The sequence below is a fragment of the Macaca thibetana genome, chromosome 12, assembly GCF_024542745.1.
Source record: "Macaca thibetana thibetana isolate TM-01 chromosome 12, ASM2454274v1, whole genome shotgun sequence".
NCBI lineage: Eukaryota > Metazoa > Chordata > Mammalia > Primates > Cercopithecidae > Macaca > Macaca thibetana.
In genome coordinates, this window is record NC_065589.1 from 53,040,294 (window position 1) to 53,062,907 (window position 22,614).

A 22,614-nucleotide genomic window follows, 5' to 3' on the forward strand; every position below is an offset into this window, starting at 1 on the left:
CAATACATTATAGGAGCAACTCAGATGTGTGCATTTAGGGTTTGAAAAAGGATGTAGTATTATCATTTCCTTAGGCACATAAGCTAAATAAATCAGTTATCTTCAAACCTTTTCTGGTCCTTTTCTACTCACAGCTAGTCCCATTGATTCTTCCCCATAATAGCTATAAAGGGAAATAGACACTTTTGTGCTTTTCACACCTAATGTGTTTGTCTGCATTCAGGCCCTTAGAGCATACAATTTATAGCAGCTTCCTAAATGTTTATGGTCTCCCTAGCTCCTCCCCGTAGAGTACTGCCAAACTGACTCTCAAAGGTAGCAGCATCATCTTGATCATGTCAATTCACTACTTAAAAGCTTTTAATGGCTTCCAGTTTTCTCATTTAAAAAGTTTAAATTATCTTGCTGGATTTATCTTCCTCTATTCTCTCATATTAAATACCAACTCAATTAAACAAACTTCTTTACTGCCTCTAAATGTGCTCTCCTATGTATTTTATGTTTCAACTATTTCTCTACTTAGAATAATCTCGACCATTTTATCCACATAACCAAATTCTGCTGTAACAAAATTTTCCTATAACCCACCCGGGGGGTCCTAAATGAAATCTCATTCAGAGGTTGTTCCTACTCCACTGAATGAATAACACCCACCTACCAACTGGCCAGGCTCACCCCTCCCTTTTTGGTGACTTTCTAGAAGTCTCCCAACCAATAGGAGTGGGAAGTGTCTAGAGTATGAGAGCTAATACTTGCTGTTTTGCTCTCTCTCTGTCCAGTTGTTACCTTTAATCTACACTGATACCATCTGCTTCTAGATCTCAGGTGGTTTAAGGTCTACCCTTACAGTCCAGTCGGGCTGGTGCCACTAGCATAATGGAGTGCTCCTGTTCTCAGCCCTTGATCCTGTTGTCAGCCCTCATTCATCTGACATGTTTTTTGAGCACCTACTTGAGGCACTACTGTAAGCACTAGGGATATGACAGTGAAAAAAGAGCCAAAGTCCTTCCCTTCAAGGAAATTATATTCTAGAGGAGGAGACAAAAATAAATCAAGATAAATAAAATATATAGCATACTGGATGCTGATAAGTTTAAGAAAAATAAAGCAGGAAAGTAGGGGGCAGGAGGACAGGGGAAATGGTTGCAATTTTAGGAGGGCTAAAGAAAGCCTCACGGAGAAAGTTTAAGTGACGACCTAAAGGATGAGGATTGAACCAGTTACTTGAGAAAAAATGTTCTAGGCAAAGAAACTACAAATGTGACAGTCCTGAGCTGGAAGTATGACTCACAGGTTCCAGAAACAACGGAAGCAAAATGAGCAAAAGGAAAAAGATTAATGAAATCAGAGGTAATGGGGGCATCGGATCTATAGAGGTCAGCAAAGTACAGCCCACGGCCTTTCTGTTTTTGTAAATAAAGTATCATCGTCTATGGCTACATTCACATTACAACAGAGCTGAATAGCTGTAAGAGAAACTATATGGCCCTAAAAACCCTAACATATTTACCATCTGACTCTATACCGAAAAAAATTTACTGACCCCGATACAGAATTCATAGGCCGCTTATAAAGGCTTTGATTTTACTCTGAATGAGATGGGAACTAATTAAACACGAGTTATATGATCTGACTCACATTTTTATAGAAATGCTGGCTGAAAATACACTGAAGAGGGTAAGAAGTAAGCAGGGAGAGTCCATTAGGACACTATTACAAAAATCCAGGTGATAGATAATGGTGGCTTGGACCACAGTGGTAGTTACAGACATGGTGAAAAGTCGTTAGATTCTAGATATATTTTAAAGTTAGACCTATGGAATTTACTCTGGAATCAGATTACAGTGTGAGAGAATCAGTAGCAGAGAATAACCCTAAGGCTTCTGGTTTGCTAACTGGAAAAACAGGAATATGACTGTCTGGCAGCATGAATATTAGTGCTCATGAATTTACAGAGGCACTATTCAGCATGGGTATGTGTTTTCTTCCCCTACATACTGGGCTCTGGTACCAAAATGATGACGAGATGGATTTAATCAGGATTTGGTTAGTCAAACAAGTACAATTAAGTGAGAAAGGACCAAGAGAACTGACAAAGTGCCCAAGAGAAGGATGACAATGATGGACCACAAAATTTAAGCAAGGTAAGGAGAGAACCAAGGACACCAGAGGACAAGAAACAATTAAAAAGCAGTAGGAACAATGGGTCACAGGTCCAACAGAGTCTAAGGGTTGTTGAACAGAGTAAGATGGAGAGGCATCAGGTAGTGATTAGAGAAGGAACACATTAACACTAAAATTATGGAGTAAGTGTGGTTTTGGCAATGACAAGGTCTACGGTATGTTTATGCTATGTTTATACACTTTCACATCTTATCTCCTCATTTACATCGTAAGCTCCTTCAGAGTGCAAGCCATCACTTAATCATTCCAAAGCACCTACTCAATACTCTGAGTATAGTTGGTAGGAGGAAGCTACAGTAAGGGAGGATGAATGATGCATTAAAAATTAAGATATGTGAACTGTAGTTCATCCTCTACTATATTCAATGTTTAAGTCATTGGGCAATTCACTAAAACTCTTGGGGTCACACAAAGATAAAAAGTCAGGTGGACGGGATTAAAAACACTATTTGCTAAAAGATTTGAGGCAGGACAAAAAAGATTTTCAGTGGTCTTTTCAGACGTAAAGATCTAAGGATCCTTCTACATCCTCATTTTTTTTTTTTTTCAGAGATGCATTTTGAGCTGCTTTCTTACAGTGAATCGAACTGTTTAACAATCAGTGAACTCTGTAATCAAGTGTTTAGAACATGCTTTTTAACCATGGTTTTGACCATTGCGACTTATGGCAGAGTTTATATACAAAGGTTGAAAAGCTAAGTTTGGGCATGTTTCTTCAGAGATGCATTGTGAGCTTATTTATTACAGTGAATTTAATGTTTACCAGTAAACCCTATAATCTAGTTTTTACATCTAAAGCATGATTTTTAACTATTTTAATTTTACCATTGTGACATTGTGAAGTTTACATATACAGGTTGAAAAGCTAAATCTGAGAATGTTTCTTCAGAGATACATTGTGAGAGATGCTTTATTACAGTGAAGTATTTACCAGTAAACTCTGCAACTGAGTGTTTAAAACGTTTTTGATTTTAAATTTATAATTGACATACAATAATTACACATTTATGAGGTACAATGTGATGTTTTAATGCATGTATACATAGTACAATGATCGAATCAGGGCAATTACCCTATCATTTTAAACATTTCTCATTTCTTCATGATGACAACATTCGAAAGCTCTTCTAGATATCTTGAAATACACAATACATTGTTATTTGCTATAGTGTCCCTACGGTGTGACAGAATATAAGAATTTATTCTTCCTGGGCCAGACGCAGTAGCTCATGCCTGTAATCCCAGCACTTTGGGAGGCCAAGGTGGGCGGATCACGAGGTCAGGAGATCGAGACCATCCTGGCTAACATGGTGAAACCCCGTCTCCACTAAAAATACAAAAAATTAGCTAGGCGTGGTGGCGGGCGCCTGTAGTCCCAGCTACTCGGGAGGCTGAGGCAGGAGAATGGTGTAAACCCAGGAGGCGGAGCTTGCAGTGAGCACAGATTGTGCCACTGCACTACAGCCTGGGCGACAGAGCAAGACTCCGTCTCAAAAAAAACCCCAAAAAACAAAAAAACAAACACACACACACACACACACACACACACACAAAACTTATTCTTCCTAAGTATAACTTTATCCCCATGGACCAACTCCTCTAGCTTTCCTCCTTCTCCTTCCCCTCCCCAGCTTCTGGTAACACCTATTCTGCTCTCTATTTCTATGAAATCAACTTTCTTAGACTCCACATATAAGTGAGATCATGTGGTATTTGTCTCTCTGTGCCTGGCTCATTTCACTTAACATAATGTCCTCCAAGATCATCCATATTGCTGCAAATGATAGGATTTCATTCTGTTTTATGGCTAAATGGCATTCTATTGTATATATAATATATACACACGACATTTTCTTTATCCATTCATCATTTGATGGGCATTTAGGTTGAAAATTAGTATGTCAAAGAGATCTGAATAACCATGTTTACTGCAGAACTTTCTACCTTTTATTATTTTATGATTTCATATATGAACTCAGTAGAACTTCTAAGTAACAGAAATGTGAAATTCCAATTTTCTAAGAAAGAAATGAAGTGCTCAAGATACACATATGTGAACATCCTTAAAAATCAGAGTTTTAGAGTTAAAAAGGGCCTTAGAGATCATGTCATTGACTTTCACTGGCCTAATCTCAAAAAGCTACATTTGTGCAGGATTATCTGGATATTATTGTTTGGAAGAGAAATCTACAGTGTTGGAATAGAGAAATGTGTGTTAGGATTAACAATAAGTATATAAAATGTATTTGGTTAGAAGATCAGTAAAGGAACAATTATGTTCTCCTATTTGACTGTTAATAGCAACAAAATACATTAAATTGACAGCTCTCAGAGACTGTCCATCAAGTGTTTCCCCTCAACCGCCCCATCCATGCAGTCTTTATACGATTCCTTATTAGTTCTAAAGAAGATGTATCAGTGACTTAGCTCCCAGGAAGGGCAATGGACTAGAATTGTATATATGAATACAAGTGAAAATATACTCCCTAAATACATAAGAGGTCACCAGGGAATTCAAAAGAATGAATTTTATTAATAAATATTATGAATAAGGTATGAGAGGCCAGAGTGTTTAAAACTAGTGTTTCATACACTTACTATTTTGGCTTTAACACTACCTAATTAATTTAATATTCCATCCTGCACTATGCACTCAGTATTAAGGGGAATATAGATGAATTAGATGTAGCCCTCCCTCCCATAAAAGTCTGTCAAGTAGGAAAGAAAGAAAGCAAATCACTGCCAGTGAAGCAAAATGACATAATAGGAATATGTGGAAAACACACTGGGAGCAGTTGAGGAATAATGTCCTATTGAGGAATAATGGAAGACTTCGGAGACTCCTAATACTGCTTACAAACATAAAACTACACTAAAATTTGACTTACATGTCTTTCATCTTTTCTATATTTCACAAAATTTAGGTGAAAAGTAAAAGAATCCTTAACAAAAGAAGAAAATGTGAAAACCATTTAATAAATTTAGTCATCAATTTGTCAGCCAAAAAAAAAAAAAAAAAAAAAAAAACCCCAAACCAAACCATATTGATAATCAGCCCCAAGCTAATCTTAAAATATATCTGAAAAGATGTCCGCCTTCTTTAACTAAAAAAGAAACAAAAACAAAACACATCCAAACTTTCCAGATTGGCACTGGAATAATTTCTTCCTAAGGAAGGGGCATTTGAGCCACACTCCTGAATTGGAATCTCTTTCTGATTATACTGACTTCACATTCCTGGCTGGGATTGGGGGAGGGGAGCTGACCCTTAACATTGGTCCAAATGTGGCAAAAGACTTTTCCTTGATTCCCAGTAGCACAGGTAAAACAAACCTGGGACATTCAAGATGATCAAGTAAAAGATAGAGAAGGACAAAATGACAAAGGAGATATCATGAGTACAGTGGATATATATTATAGGGCATCACTTATTTATCTTCATCTTATAAACCAAATCTTCAGCCACCACTCACTACCAAATCTCCACAGCCAGTTTTTTGGGTCTCTGTTCCTGGTTAAGGGCCTGCCTCTTCCCAGATTAACTGAATTCAGAGATATTCAACCCTTTGGAGCTGACATCATTCATTCTTCCAGACCTCAAAACAAACAAAGAAACAACAACAAGAACAACACAAACAACACAGAAAACCAACATCTCAATAAGCCTTAATGCTCATGTGATACAGAAGTGGGAACAGGAAGGAACACATTCTTTAATTCATGTCTCTCTTTCATAACAGTTAAAACCGTCTTATATCAATGACATCCAATTCAGCTTTTGCAATACCAGTGGGCCTCTAATTATCAAAACAAAATTCAATCAAAACAATTTTTACAACCACATATATTATTTCTGGAAAAGCAAATATACACACAAATCAGCAATTATAACGTATATAGGAGAAGCCCTTATTTGAAATCACACATTTAACATTATGTTTTGAACTAGTGGTCTATGAAATTAAGCACTGTCATATGAAATAGCTAAGAATACTAAATTGGTTTCAGATACTATCATATTGAGAAAAACTGTTAATTTTGCAAAATAACTACTTTATAAATAAAAATATTTACAGTAGGACCTCACAGGGATTCAGTTATTACAACTAAAGCTGAAAACTGTAGTGCTCATCTAAGGAATGGCTCTAGCAATTCTCCAAATAATATCTACTTTAAATAAACTCACTGAATCCACTTGTAAATTATTTCCCTTTGGCTGTCTCATTATTCACTATGCTTTCAAGGAACATGGTGATGAAAGAAGAAAAATACCTCTCTCTAACATAACCATACTGGCAAGAACATCAACATTATCAGTATTCAAAGAATGTCTTGGCAGGTTAAACCTTCATAAAAAGAAGGAACACTATCTAATCCAAGTTATCAAAATAGCAATAGTACTTCTCGTATTATGTGCAATATGATTGTTTGTTTCTAATGCAGAAAAAAATAAAGACAACAATATCGCCAGGTTTAAATTTTAAGCAGACAAAGAAATTCTTTACAAAAAAGCACATAAAGAATGATGAAAGTAGGCATGTTTAAAAGAAAAAGGCTAAGAGCAAAATAGGACTCAATGTTCAAAGAGATTTATAGTAACACGCCATTGCTATTTTGGGAGGTTTAACAACATATTTTGACATTTTAAAGGTGCAACAGCACTATTAAGAAATATAAAAATTAAAAAAAATCTACTATGAGAAAAAAGCTTGAACATAAACAGCTTGTTCTAATTCACTCCATGATTTCTCTGTATAATAGCTAATACTTAATTTTACAAAAAGACTTTTGATGATTTTATATTACTTTCACAGTATAATACTCTCAACATACTCTCCAGGATTTGAACTGCATCTGAAATTACTGAAGGCTATAAAGGAACTTGTGTTTGCTAAATATAAGTTCTAATATAGTGTCCTCCAAAAATAATAAAATGTAGTACACTATAAACACTGCTTCCCAATTTCTTTTTTTGTTCTAACAGAAAACTACTCATCATATGAACAGGTTTAATGTAACATGGAATGCAAAAGATTAGAACCATTAAAATATTTTTCAACTTTAAAAAATAATTAAAATAAAATAAAAACAGGATAATGACTAGAGTAGTGCCATTATAACCACACTAAAAAGTAAAGCTTCCATCAACACTTTATGAATTTGACAAATCCAGTTCAATGTATTTTTTAAGTATTGTATTTCACTCAATTTTGTGATATTCCATTTTTGAAAAACCTGTTAGTCAGAAGAGAGGCTTCAGATACCCATGAAAAGAAAAAAATAAAGGTAGAAACACATATGCTGAGGTTTGCTAATTCACTGTTAAAAAGTACCTTAGATGTCCCACTACAATTGCTCTTAGGTGTTTTTAACAAATGAATAGTTATAATTCACAGATAAGACAAGTGGTACTTTTTATCTACATAGACCTATATAAACTTTTAGTAAAACATTTAAATTGTTTTACTTTTAATCTTGTCAAATAATTTTCATTTCTTCTACTTCTTTAAAAGACTGACCAGGTTATTTGCCTGTATTGGAATCAACGCATGTTGGACTACACTATGTTTAGTTATAATAACTAATTTATCCAGCCTGACTTAGTACGTGGGAAATGATACATCCCTAAGCGTACTGAGATGTTTCTCTGAAACAAAAAGATTTAATTTTATTCATGTGATAAGAAACAGCCTTATTCGATATATACTTCTTTTTTTTTTCATGAGCAACACAGATAGCAGACATACAACTCCTTATTACCCATACTCTTGACTACCAAGAAATGAAGTGAAACTTTTGGGAAAATACAATGCAAGAAAAGATTCAAGTTAAAAATATATTCCTTTGGTTAAAAATCACTCCCTTAATTGAACAACGAGAACACTTGGACACATGTTGGGGAACATCACACACCAGGGGCTGTCGGGGGGGGGGTAGGGGGAGGGGGGAGGGATAGCATTAGGAGATATTCCTAATGTAAACGACAAGTTAATGGGTGCAGCACACCAACATGGCACATGTATACATATGTAACAAACCTGCACGTTGTGCACATGTACCCTAGACCTTAAAGTATAATAATAAAAATAAAAAATAAAATAAAATCTAAGCAGAAAGCAAAAAAAAAAAAAAAAAAAAAAAAAAAAGAAAAAATCTGTGAGTTTTTTCAGTCAAATTTTAGGAGTAATGGGGTATTTGTTTTTAAAGATCCAAAGTTTTAAAGATGACTGCCTAGTTTTAGAGATCAAAACATGAATTATGTACAATGAAATAAAAAAGGAAAAAAAGACATGAAAAAAAATCATCCCCTTTATAATATTCATTTGTAATCTAAATTCACAGCATTTCCCATCAGCCCAAAGTAATCTTGTAAATGTCATTTTACTTGTAGTATTACAATGTTTTTTCAGTCCAGTATTTATGGAGGTCACTTGGCTGCAGCAACAAAATATTTTAACTCTAAGAAGAGTGGAGCCTTGTAGCATTAGCTCTTTTAACAATTTTCTTACAAGATTTTTACTTTAGAAACCGACACATGTAGTTTTCTTCAGATACAGTACATCCAAACTTTTTATAGAAACCAACATTTTGTGGTAGACATTCAAAGGTAATCTTGTAACAGTTCAGTTTCTTGCTTAGCAAAGTAAGGGCTGATAATAACAATTAGCCAAGCTGCTTTCCTCTGCATTCATCACTAACCACAACATCTACTCTTCCTCTCTTAGCACAGGAATGGATGAATTTATGTTCTATTATCAGAGTTGCTGTAGCAACAGTCTGTCCTAGAGTCACATCTTCTACAACTGTAACATAATCCCCAGATTTCATAAACTGTTCAGGGCTGACAACTCCAGTCTCTGTCAGCTGACCCAATACCTTAAAAAAAACCCTCTAAGTCAGCAGTACAAACAGGCCTCAAAACCAACCCTTCTCCAGGATGTATTGGGGAAATGGCTGGAGAAAATGTAGCTGTATTCTGACTCCGGTCCACTTCTTTGAGTTGACTTGGGTCAAACGTAAGAGTTTCATCAGGTTTCATCTTTCTAGTAAGGTCGGTAGAGGCCCCGCAGTTGATGCTCCTACCGAGGCGAGGCGCATGGGACTCTCCCCCACCAGCGTGCACAGCAATGGATCCGGATCCCGCTTCAGCGCATGCCCCACCTCCTCCTCCACTGCCACGCCACACTCAGCAACCGCGGCCCACATGTGGCCACGCCAACGCCTCCACCCTGCCTCTGCCCTCTCACGCAGGGCCACGAGCAGGCAGGTGGAGGTGGAGACCGAGGCGCCATCCGCCCCGCCCGGAGAGCTAGTGGCGGGGCCCCTGCTTTCCAATTTCTTTTTTTTTTTTTTTTTTTACTGTCAATAATTATTTATTATTATTATACTTTAAGTTGTAGGGTACATGTGCATAACGTGCAGGTTTGTTACATATGTATACTTGTGCCATGTTGGTGTGCTGCACCCATCAACTCATCATTTACATCAGGTATAACTCCCAATGCAATCCCTCCCCCCTCCCCCCTCCCCCCTCCCCATGATAGGCCCCGGTGTGTGATGTTCCCCTTCCTGAGTCCAAGTGATCTTATTGTTCAGTTCCCACCTATGAGTGAGAACATGCGGTGTTTGGTTTTCTGTTCTTGTGATAGTTTGCTGAGAATGATGGTTTCCAGCTGCATCCATGTCCCTACAAAGGACGCAAACTCATCCTTTTTGAAGGCTGCATAGTATTCCATGGTGTATATGTGCCACATTTTCTTAATCCAATCTGTCACTGATGGACCTTTGGGTTGATTCCAAGTCTTTGCTATTGTGAATAGTGCTGCAATAAACATACGTGTGCATGTGTCTTTATAGCAGCATAATTTATAATCCTTTGGGTATATCCCCAGTAATGGGATGGCTGGGTCATATGGTACATCTAGTTCTAGATCCTTGAGGAATCGCCATACTGTTTTCCATAATGGTTGAACTAGTTTACAATCCCACCAACAGTGTAAAAGTGTTCCTATTTCTCCACATCCTCTCCAGCACCTGTTGTTTCCTGACTTTTTAATGATCGCCATTCTAACTGGTGTGAGATGGTATCTCATTGTGGTTTTGATTTGCATTTCTCTGATGGCCAGTGATGATGAGCATTTTTTCATGTGTCTGTTGGCTGTATGAATGTCTTCTTTTGAGAAATGTCTGTTCATATCCTTTGCCCACTTTTTATGTTCCAATTTCCACTTTCCAATTTCTAAAGAAAATACCTACATTGATAATCTTACGTTGGTTGGGAAAATGATATAAACCTCTCAAAAAAACTTAGAAGATACATATTTGACTGAAAATAACTCTCATGTCATTTCAAACATTTCTAATATATTCATTTTCATCACACACGAAATGATAATCTTATTTATTTATTTATTTCGAGACAGAGTCTCTGTCGCCCAGGCTGGAGTGCAGTGGTGCAATCTCGGCTCACTGCAACCTATGCCTCCTAGGTTCAAGCGATTCTCCTGTCTTAGCCTCCTGAGTAGCTGCGATTACAGGCATCTGTCACCACATCCATCTAATTTTTGTACATTTAGTAGAGATGGGGTTTCACCATGTTGGCCAGGCTCGTCTCCAACTCCTGACCTCAAGTGATCCACCTGCCTCGGCCTCCCAAGGTGCTGGGATTACAGGTGTAAGCCACCAGACCCAGCCTTCACTTACTATATTTTCTAACTCAAAAGATTTCTACTCACTTTTCTTTTTTCTTTTCTTTTCTTTCTTTTTTTTTTGAGACAGTCTCCCTCTGTAGCCCAGGCTGGAGTGCAGTGGCACGATCTCGGCTCACTGCAACCTCCCCACTTCCCGGGTTCAAGTGATTCTCCTGCCTCAGGCTCCTGAGTAGCTGGGACTACAGGCGCGCACCACCACGCCTGGCTAATTTTTGTATTTTTAGTAGAGACGGGGTTTTACTGTGTTAGCCAGGATGGTCTCGATCTCCTGACCTCGTGATCCACCCACCTCGGCCTCCCAAAGTGCTGGGATTATAGGTGTGAGCCACCGCGCTCAGCCCACTTTTCTTTTACAAATATGTAATTCCTATTTCTCTTTATATTTTACTTTTTTCTGTTTTTCCTTCCTAATTATTATGTTCCTTCTAATGTTGGTCTTTTATTAATTCGGGACAAACTTTTTATTACTAAATATCCTCTGGATCCAGAGTCATAGAGTTATTTTTATTAGGATGAGCCTCCATCCATCAACATCCTAAGGAATCATAGCATGGTGGCACTGGAAGGGATCTCAAGGTATCATTTGGTTGAGCTCTATGCCAACAAGAATAGGTTGCTATTCTTATTTTATTTATTTTAAATGATTAAAGATTTTGATCAAAAACATTCTACCATGGCTTCAATAAAGAATCTTCCTGACAATAGGAAAACTGGATCAAAAAGGGTTCTGACCTGAGCACTATTACTGTAAAATATAAAACAATTCCTTTAGTTGCTCTGAGCTTTAAGTTCCCCCATATAAACAGAGATAATGCCTTCTATCTCACAAAGTTATTGTAACTGTTCTGAAACCTGGGAAAAAAGTATATAAATGTAAAGTAGTATTAAAATAGGAAAAAGGACCAGGCATAGTAGCTCACACACCTGTAATCCCAGCACTTTGGAAAGCCAAGGAGGGTGTATTGCTTGAAAGCTCAGAAGTTTGAGACCAACCGGGGCAACATAGGGAGACCCTCCATATCTCTACAAAAAAAAATTAAAAATGAGCCAGGCATCGTGGTACACATGTGTAGCCCCAGCTACTCAGGAGGCTGAGGTGGAAGGGATTGCTTGAGCCTGAGGCTGCAGTGAGCTGTGACCATGCCACTGCACTCCAGTCTGGGTGACAGAACGAGCCCCTCTCAATTAAAAAAAGAAAGAAAAAAAAGGAAGAGAACATAGTAGAGTGTAAGCACTCTGAAGGCATGTTAAGTTTCAAATCCCATCTCAATTTACTCAACAGTGAGCAAAGTATTCAACCTATCTGAATTCCATTCAGAGAACAACTGCAAAATTGATATAATCCCTACATCACTTGGTTATTGCTGTGAGGATTACAGAAAATTAATACACCTAGCACAGGTCCTGGCATTGTGTAGGCCCTCAATAAATGTTAATTCCCTATTCCCCATCAGGTTTCCACATTGCTGTGTAGTTCGCTTTCCTGCAGGATACCCATGTGAAATTTCATCAGATAAACAGAATAATTAGAAAATATGCAAACCTTTCTTTCCTTTAAGATTAACAAGCAACAAAATGACTACCTTCTCTTATCAGCCCTGCTTTGAAAAATGGAAAGGAGCTGGAGTTTCCCTTAAACTCAAAAGCTTCTGCACAGCAAAAGAAATCATCAACAGAGTCAACAGACAGCCTGCAGAATAGGAGTAAATATTTGCAAACTATGTATCCAACAAAGATAACATCCAGAAGGTATAAGAAACTCAAAAAACAAAAACACAAACAAATAATCCCATTAAAAAGTGGGCAAAGGACATGAATTGACATTCCTCAAAAGAAGACAAATGGCCAGCAAGCATATGAAAAAATGCTCAACATCACTAATCACTAGAAAAATGCAAATTTAGCCACAAAGAGATTATCATCTTGCCTTAGTCAGAATGGCTATGATTAAAAGACGAAAAATAACAGATGTTGGTGAGGATGCAGAGAAAAGGGAACCTTTACTCACTGCTGATGGGAATGTAAATCAGCATAACGTCTATGGAAAACAGTACAGAGATTTCTAAAAGAACTACAAATAGAACTACCATTTGACCAAGTAATCTCCCTACTGGGTATCTACCCAAAGGAAATCATTATACCAGAAGGACACCTGTACTTACATGTTTATCACAGCACTATTCACAATAGTAAAGATATAGAATCAACTTAAGTGCTATCAACATATAAATGGATACGGAAAATGTGTATGTATACACAGTGGAATACTATTCAATCATAAAAAAGAATGAAATCACATCTTTTGTAGCAACAAGGATGGAACTGGAAGTCATTATCTTAAGTGAAACTCAGAAAAAGACAAATACAGAAAAAAGACAAAAAACTGCATGTTTTCACTTATAAGTGGAAGCTAAACCACAAGTATGGACATAGTGTGTGGAATGATAGACAATGGAGACTCACAAGAGTGAGACAGGGAGGAGGGTGGATGATGACAAATTATTTAAAAGGTAAAATGTATGTTACTCTAATGATGGATATACTAAAAGCTCTGACTTCGCCACTACGCAACATATCCATGTAACAAAATTATACTTGTATCCTCCCGACACACACACTCTTCCAAAGAATAAACAATGTAGAGGGTGAAAAATGTCACTAAATTGTGAAGTCTTTAAAGGAAAAGAACCAGTCTTACTCGTTTTCATATTTTCAGAATCTATCACAGCACCTGATAAAAGGAAGCACTCAAGCCATTTCTTAGATGAAAAACATCTGCTGGTGGAATCCCTGATTTTAGAGATTAAGAAATGAAAGGTTCAATCAGATCATATACATATTAGGCAACCAGTTATAGACACTCTTTATGTAATAAAGATAAAACTAGACAAATGTGGACTAGCATTTTGAAAAAAAGACTCTTCACATGTTGTCTTTGGGCTGCTGTAGCAAAATACCATAAACTAGGTAGCTTATAAGCAATATAAATTTATTTTTCACAATTTGGGAAGCTGAGAAGTCCAAGATCAAGGTACCAGATGACTTGGTGTCTAGTGAGCTCCCACTTTCTGGTTCATAGATGGTGTCTCTGACTATGTAGTGGCCTCCTCACATGGCAGAAGGAAGGCAGCCCTCTGAGGTCTCCTTTATTTTAAGGGCATGAATTTCACTCCTCAAAGGTCCCACTCCCTAATAACATCACACGGTGATTAGGTTTTCAACAAAATTTTGTGAGGGCACACATTTAGTCATAGCCCATATTTAACTGATTTAGAAAGTATACACTGTTCATTTATTTATATCATATACCCAGAAACTTATAAAAATAAAATAATGCTTACCTTGTTATGTACAAAAACAATCCTTAAGTCAGGTTTAAGGATACCATAGCTCATGAGGAGATCTTGGATCTTTTTTATTTCATCTTTACATTTTTTTGCAGTTGAGTAAAACTGCTTTCTTACAGGTAGATTCTTAAATAATCTTAAAGCAGTTACAGTTGTACCTGTTGACAGACAAGAGAAAAGCATTTTAGATTTGGAAGGAACATCACAGATCTTCAAATCTATATACAATTTGTAATTAACCCCTTCTATAACTCAAGGTCTTCTCCAATTCTAGAAACCCAAAGGCTCAACTTTGCAAACTACTCTGATTCCATGCTAGACTCTTCTATTTGTAACAAGACTGACCTATGAAGTATGACCTCCTCTATGTGGTCTAAACAAGCATAGTCTTACTTCTATCACCAGATAGAAACACGGGCTTACAAGAATGCAGTATCATATGAAATCTGCTGGTGTGCAAACTACCTGGGAATGGTGCTTATTCTGGACTTTAAAATATAATCTACAGGAGATACAAGATTACACAGTTTATATAATAACCTTATGTCACTGGAAATTCTTACCTGAAATAATGTCTAGTAACCAAGTTAAATTTACCTCATTTTCAACAACACTCAAAAACACAGGATAATCTAACAAAAGAATTTTTTTAACTTATAGTTTAACTGGAAAGCTCAATAAAGGTGTAAAAATTATACTGCTGAAACTATCAGATTAACCACTAGCTTTTACCCAAAAAAACACCACTGCCACATAAAATTAGGACTGAATATTTGTCATAACCATATACGATGGTACATATTTTTAAAACACTGAAGAATGAAACATTTAAAACATTAAAAAACTACTAGTCACCACGTAATCTCAGAGTTATGAAATCAATCTCCCCATGTGATTCTTATGAATGCATAGTCAGAGTAGAGAATCATTACACTGAGGAGTAATGAAATAAATTTATACTGTAGTGCTTCTCAACCTTGGCAGCACTGACATTTGGCCAGGTAATTTGTTGTGGGGACTGTCCTGTGCATTATAGAATGTTTAGCAGCATCTCTGGCCTCTTACCCACTAGATGCCAGTAGCATCCTCCCTAGTTGTGACAATCAAGTATCTCCAGATACTACCAAATGTTCCCTGGGAAACAAAGTTGCCCTGGTTGAGAACCACTGATTTAGTATTTAAAAACTATCGTCTTTTTTCTTTTTAACTAAAATAGAATAAAAAGACAGAATAAACTAGAACAGAAAATACAGTGCATCACCTATTGTTAGGATAAATATTATGTCATGACATTTTTGTTTTGATTAGCTATGTGTGAACTGGGTTGCCATGTAAAATATATTTATTACCGTGAATCAGTCAAAAAGGCTAAAGTTGCTGCAAAAGGTCAATTTTTGTCCTACTGCTTATAACACAGGGCAAAAACACAAAGAAAATGGCAATCATAAGGAACATATAAGACTTTGAAACTGTAGTGTAAAATTTTATGTAGTTTTAAAGTTCCAAGAGGAGAAAATGAAATTACTAGTAGTTTTAAAGTTCCAAAAGGAGAAAAAGAAACAAATGGAGATATAATTAAATATATACTAGAAGAAAATTTTTGAGTTAAAGGCGTGTCAATTTCAAGAGCTTACTTCATTATCAGGAGGAATATTTTAGGAAGAAAAAAGAAACTACATTCTACTGGAAATCCTAAATTTTGAGGACAAGAATTTTACAAACTTTGCCATACAGAAAGAACAAGTTTCTTACAAGAAAAGACTAACATCAAATTTCTCACCTATAACACTAGAAGACAAACAATTTACTAACTATTAAGAAGAAATTAAGAAATTGACAGCCAGTTAAGATAGGTATAGGGCAAAATGAAGATATTTTTGGACTTGCAAAGATCCAGAAGTGTATCACCCAAATGTATTTGATGAAAATAATAGAAGATAAACTCTAATCAAATGACTATAATATCAAAATAGAGATTTCACCAGGTGTGGCAGGTTGTACCTATAATCTCAACTACTTGGGAACCTTAGGCAGTAGGATGGCTTGAGCCCAGGAAGTAGAGACCAGCCTGGGTAACACAGTGAGACCCCATCTTTAAAAATAAAAAATAAAAAATTAGCCTGGCACGTTAGTACATGTCTATAGTCCTAGTTACTTGGGAGGCTGTGAGAGGATCCCTTGAGCCCAGGGGTTCAAGGCTGCAGTGAGCTATGACTGTGCCACTGCACTCAGGCCTGGGTGACAGAATAAGACCCTGTTTCTAAGGGGGAAAAAAGACATTTTATGACAACAAGATGAGAAAATAAATGTGGTGTGCAAAGCATCTTAAAAGTTTGACGGTAAACAGAAGATGCTAATGTGAGTGGGCTCTGCAACATAACTTAAAATGGGTAATCTGTAAACAAAGGAGGTTTAATTGACTCACAGTTCCACATGGCTGGGAGGCCTCAGGAAATTTACATTCATGGCGGAAGGGGAAGCAGGCACCTTCTTCACAAGGTGGCATGAGAGAGTGTGAGTGCATGAAGGAGGAACTGTCAAACACAAAAACCACTGGATCTCCTGATAACTCACTATCATGAGAACATCATGGGAGAACATGCCCTCATGATCCAATCACCACCTTCTCTAGACACATGGGGATTACAGGTCCCTCCCTCAATACATGGAGATTACAATTTGAGATGAGATTTGGGTGGGGACACAGAGCCAAACTATATCAGTAACACTGCTTAACTGAAGAAAAGGGGTGGGAATTAAGAGGTATAAAGCTTACATGGTCCCACACAACCTGGTCCATGGCTATGTTCTCTCCTACAAATGTCCTTCCTTCTGTTCCTACAGCACATCAGACTTGTTTCTACCTCAGACCCTTTGTACATGTTCTTCTGTCAACCTTTCCACAGCTAACTCTTTCAGATCTCAGCTTGAGTATCTTTTTTTTTGTTTTGAGACGGAGTCTTGCTCTGTCTCCCAGGCTGAAGTGCAGTGGCACGATCTCAGCTCACTGCAAGCTCCGCCTCCCGGGTTCACGCCATTATCCTGCCTCAGCCCCAGGCACCCGCCACCATGCCCAGCTAACTTTTTGTATTTTTTTAGTAGAGATGGGGTTTCACCATGTTAGCCAGGATGGTCTCGATCTCCTGACCTCATGATCTGCCCACCTCAGCCTCCCAAAGTGCTGAGATGACAGGCTTCAGCCACAGTGCCTGGCTCAGAGTATCATATCTTTTGAAAATCCATCCCTAAATGCCCTATCCAAGGCTGCTGCTTCTACAATGGAACTATGTTTTCTTTCTTTTTAGAAAATGTCACTACTTGAAAAAACTTTTGTCTGCCTCCCCTCTTAGAATACAAGTATGAGAGCAAAGGACTACCATGTTTACCATTATATCCCTAGCACCTTGAACAATGACGAATAATCTGCAGGCATTTAACAAAAAAGTCTTAAATGAATACTTGAAGAAAGAAAATAAGAGAAAGTAATAAAGTTTGTATTTGTCTGAATTATTTATTTATGGAAGACACATAGTACTTGTAATTTTTGAAAGGAAATTTACTATAAGAAAAAAATAAAACAAGATGGGGGAAAAAATTTTTGTGGAAAAATACTAAAGGAAGTGCAACATTCCTATTTTGCTCACAGTTGATGTTTTTCTGCTTTTTTCTTGATCTGGTGCCTCATCAGCATGTAACATTACTAATGATTTTTTTTTTGGCGGGGGTCTTCCTCTATTTTTATATACAGCATTTCCTTGGCTTAACTGTATACATCACTTCCAAAAGCAGGATTAAATTCCTTGGAACACCATCGTATTTCTCACTAGTAACACTTTGGTGCTACTATTCTTTGGCTTAGGAAAGTAAAAAGGTCACTGACAAATTTTGGAGCAGAAGCTGATGGAGATCAAGAAGTGCATGCATTTAGCAGTCAGAGCAGGTATGCATTCTGCCTCTACTGCTAAATGGAAAATACACACACACCAGAATCCATACCAGATCCTATTCACAGACACCTCACTTCATTCTTTGTTCCCCTAGATGTTTCCTCCATTCCCGTGTCTTCAACTACTACCTATATGCCAATGATTCTTTTCATGGAAGTTGTAAGCAGCACCATACTCTTATGAATCTCTAAAAAAGAAAGAAAACACTTCCAATTAAACTATGATACACTGCCTTAACAACAGTCCTGTGTAACACATGAAATAGTCACATCAGCCTCTCATTGCTTTGAAATTTCTTTACTCCCATGAATATGGCAATTTCTTCTGGTGCCATCAATCTCAATGCTTTGCATATGACAGCAATCCTTTGGCACTTAATGCAGCTTCATTTAGTTGTAACTATTTCCCTTTTTAAGTCTCATAAAGCATTTTTTGCAATAAAATATGAAGTTGTTTATTCCTCCAATCAACACACGAATTATCAATATTGCACAAAATTCAATTGATACAACAATAAGAACATCCAACACTGCTGCCTTTCCAAAAAGGAGTTTGGGAGGCCATTAATTATAAGTCACAATCTGTTTTCAGGGACGTCAAGTGTGACAAAATGCACATCTTAGAATTGGTTAACTAAGACACGTATCTGAGACCTACACGACTCTTTTAAGTTTTTTTTTTTTTTTTTTTTTTGAGACGGAGTCTTGCTCTGTCCCCCAGGCTGGAGCGCAGTGGCCGGATCTCAGCTCACTGCAAGCTCCGCCTCCCGGGTTCAGGCCATTCTCCTGCCTCAGCCTGCCGAGTAGCTGGGACTACAGGCGCCCGCCGCCTCACCCGGCTAGTTTTTTGTATTTTTTTTAGTAGAGACGGGGTTTCACCGTTTTAGCCAGGATGGTCTCAATCTCCTGACCTCGTGATCCGCCCGTCTCGGCCTCCCAAAGTGCTAGGATTACAGGCTTGAGCCACCGCGCCCGGCCGACTCTTTTAAGTTTTATAGACAGATGCTCACTCATTATCTCCAGCTGGCTATCCTCAAGGTATATGAAATCAACTACACTCAGGCTGGAACTCATTATCTTCTTCCTTGGGTTGGATACTACACCTAACCTTCCTTTCTCATATAACACCAACATCCAATTGTTTCCAAAGGTAGATACTACAGATAGAATTGATTCTTCCCTCTACTTTTTACTGCAATATTGCATAAGTCTTATAGGTCTATCTATTCTATCCTAGAAGTCTCTCTCCAATTTATGTCAAGTCCTTTCCCTCCCCTCAAACCCTAGTAGTTGAAGACAGTATCTTAAAGACAAAATTTATAGTAGAAAATACCAGTTAATCTTGTAAATAACAGAATATTAACCCTAGCAGTTAATTTTGTAAATAACATGATATCAATCCTCTGCCTAAAATAAATTCCAATGGCTCATAATGGTAAGGTACAAACTACGTGGTATGATATAAAAGGCCCTTCATAATCTAACACCTACACTACCATTCTCTTTTTTTTCTTTTTTTTTTTTTTTTTTTTTTTTTTTGAGACGGAGTCTCGCTCTGTCGCCCAGGCTGGAGTGCAGTGGCTGGATCTCAGCTCACTGCAAGCTCCGCTTCCCGGGTTTACGCCATTCTCCTGCCTCAGCCTCCCGAGTAGCTGGGACTACAGGCGCCCGCCACCTCGCCCAGCTAGTTTTTTGTATTTTTAGTAGAGACGGGGTTTCACCATGTTAGCCAGGATGGTCTCGATCTCCTGACCTTGTGATCCGCCCATCTCGGCCTCCCAAAGTGCTGGGATTACAGGCTTGAGCCACCGCGCCCGGCCTACACTACCATTTTCTAAGCTAAACCTCCTGCTTCTACTACTCCAAAATCCTGGCACTGAATTCTGCCATGTCATTCTTAGTACTCCATTTTATATGCTTTATTTACTTTTTAGCTATATAACTTTGTATTGCTTTTAGTGGTTACTCTAGAAAGTATAACATATATTCTTAAATTATCAGTCTACCTTGATTACCGTGAAATAAATTATATTTCACAATGTAACAACTTTATAATAGTGTACCTCATTTACTCTTACCTTTTGTAAAGTTTTTGTCATGCATTTTACTTTTCTGTGTGATAAACTCCACAATATACTGGTTTTGTTTTTGTAAAATGAATTTTTAAAATACTCTGTCTCTCCATTTTTTCCACACATTTTCTAGTGCTTTTCTTTCCTTCTTGCAGATTCAGGCTGCCATGTAGAATCATTTTCCTTCAGCTTAAAAATCCTGTTAGTATTTCTTCTAGTGCATCACGGGAGATTCTCTGTTTTATTTGTATGAAATTGCCTTCACTTTGTACTCATTCTTTAAAGGGTATTTTTACTGGTTATAGAAGTCTAAATCAAATTTTGTTTTTTGTTTTGTTTTGTTTGAGACAGAGCCTTGTTCTGTTACCCAGGCTGGAGTACAGTGGCATGGTCTCCGCTAACTGCAACCTCCTCCTCCTGGGTTCAAGCGATTCTCCTGCCTCAGCCTCCCGAGTAGCTGGGATTACAGGTATGCGCCACCATACCCAGCTAATTTTCATATTTTTAGTAGACACAGGGTTTCGCCATGTTGGCAAGGCTGGTCTTGAACTCCTGATCTCAGGTGATCCGCATGCCTCAGCCTCCCAAAGTGCTGGGATTACAGGCGTGAGACACCACACCTGGCTGAAAAATTTAAATACTTAAAAGATGTCATTCCATTTTCTTTGGACTTCTATGTTTCTGATGGGAAGTCAGTTGTCATTATTTTTGTTGTTCCTCTGAATTCAATGTATTTTCTACTCTAGCTGCTTTTAGTATTTCATGAAAGCTGTAAATAGCACCACACTTTTATGAATCTCTAAAAAAGAAAAAACACTTCCAATTAAAGTATAATACACTGCCTTAACAACACTCCTGTCCAACACATTACTGGTTTTCAGTAATTCAATTATGATGTGGTTAGCTGTGGTTCTCTTTATTTTTATTCCACTTGGTTCTGTTCACTGTCTTTGGTATGCGGCTTTGTATCTTTTCAAAAATCTTGGCACATTCTCAGACATGTTCTTTTTTTAATCTTAATTTTGTTATTAGTTCTTTCGGTTGCTGTTGTTGAAGACAGGAGTCTCACTCTGTTGCCCAGGCTAGAGCGTATGGCACAATCTTGTCTCACTGCAACCTCTAATTCCTGGGTTCAAGAGATTCTCCTGCCTCGGCCACCTAAGTAGCCAGTTACAGGCATGAGCCAAAACACAAAAAAATTGGGTAATTTTTGTATTTTTAGTAGAGATGGGGTTTAACCATTTTGGCCAGGCTGGTCTTAAACTCCTGACCTCAAGTGATCTGCCCACCTTGGCCTACCAAAGTGCTAGGATTACAGGTGTGAGCCACCGTGCCCGGCCCTCAGACTCTTTTTTTTTTTTTTTTTTCTTTTTTTCAGATTTTGTTCTGCCCCATTCTCTCTCTTGAGATTCCAGTCACATGTATGTTAGACCATTTAATGTTGCCCCACAGGTCTCTGATGTTCTTTTCCCATTCTACTTCTGTGCTTCTGTTTGTATATCATTTTTATTGACCTGACTCCAATAAGTCCATCCAATTAATTCTTCAGACATGGTACTTTTTTGTTCTAGAATTTTCATTTAGTTTTATAGTTTCCATTTCTCTGCTGAAATTTGCTACCTACTTACCAATTTTGACCATCGTTTCTTCTAAATTCTTTAACATAAGTTTTTTTTTTAAGTTTTTGTCTGTTAATTCAAACATCTGGGTTATTGGTGAGTTTATTTACACTATTTTTTCTCTTGATTATGGATCCCATTTTCCTTTCCTCAAGTCTCTCAAAATTTTTATTTTTGCCAAACATTGTGTACAAAAGAACAATAGATACCAAAGAAGGAAATATTTTCTCCCAGAGAAAGTGCTTTGTTTCCTGCCAAGCAGGTAGAGTGAATAATATATCTCTTCAAAGATAAACTCTAGGAGTTTATCTGAGTTGAACCTTTTAGTTCCAGTTCAAATGTCTTTGGTTTCAAATGTCTTGAACATGGAATCAGGTCTCTCCTCTGGCTTTAAGATTCTTCTTTCTCTAGCTCAGTCCCAATTTTCTTCATCACTTTTTACTCAACAAAAGTCCTGCTGAGATTCAGTGTGAGGGTTGGACTAGCTCTGTTTGAGGATCCCATACTCTAATCTGTCATGTCAGCCCACAAGTGGATATTAAAAGTTCTGCAGGTTTCTCCTAGTACCATAAAAGATCCCTTATTTATAGAAGGCTTGCTCCTTTATCCACCTATGACTCAGTTAATGCTCCCACCGATGCAAATGGCCACCAGGCCCTTCTTTTCTAGGAAGACGTAGTCTCTCCCGTGAGCTTTGTCCATTTAAACTTTTCTGTGACACAGTTCTTCAATGAG

General features: G+C 37.6%; 1 protein-coding gene and 1 pseudogene across 13 annotated transcripts in view; both read right to left on the reverse strand.

Annotated features, from left to right (window-relative positions):
- PMS1 (PMS1 homolog 1, mismatch repair system component) overlaps positions 1-22,614 on the reverse strand; it is a 141,385-nt gene that overhangs the window by 92,857 nt on the left and 25,914 nt on the right. For all 13 annotated transcript variants that reach the window (XR_007718310.1, XM_050751866.1, XM_050751861.1 and 10 more), the window contains one exon: positions 14,237-14,400. Coding sequence is in view for 12 of the 13 variants with exons in the window: in XM_050751866.1 (XP_050607823.1) it covers positions 14,237-14,400 (164 nt within the window). In the remaining variant the exon portion in view is untranslated. The remainder of the gene's footprint in view (positions 1-14,236; positions 14,401-22,614) is intronic.
- Positions 8,120-9,710, reverse strand: LOC126932765 (glucosamine 6-phosphate N-acetyltransferase-like; annotated as a pseudogene).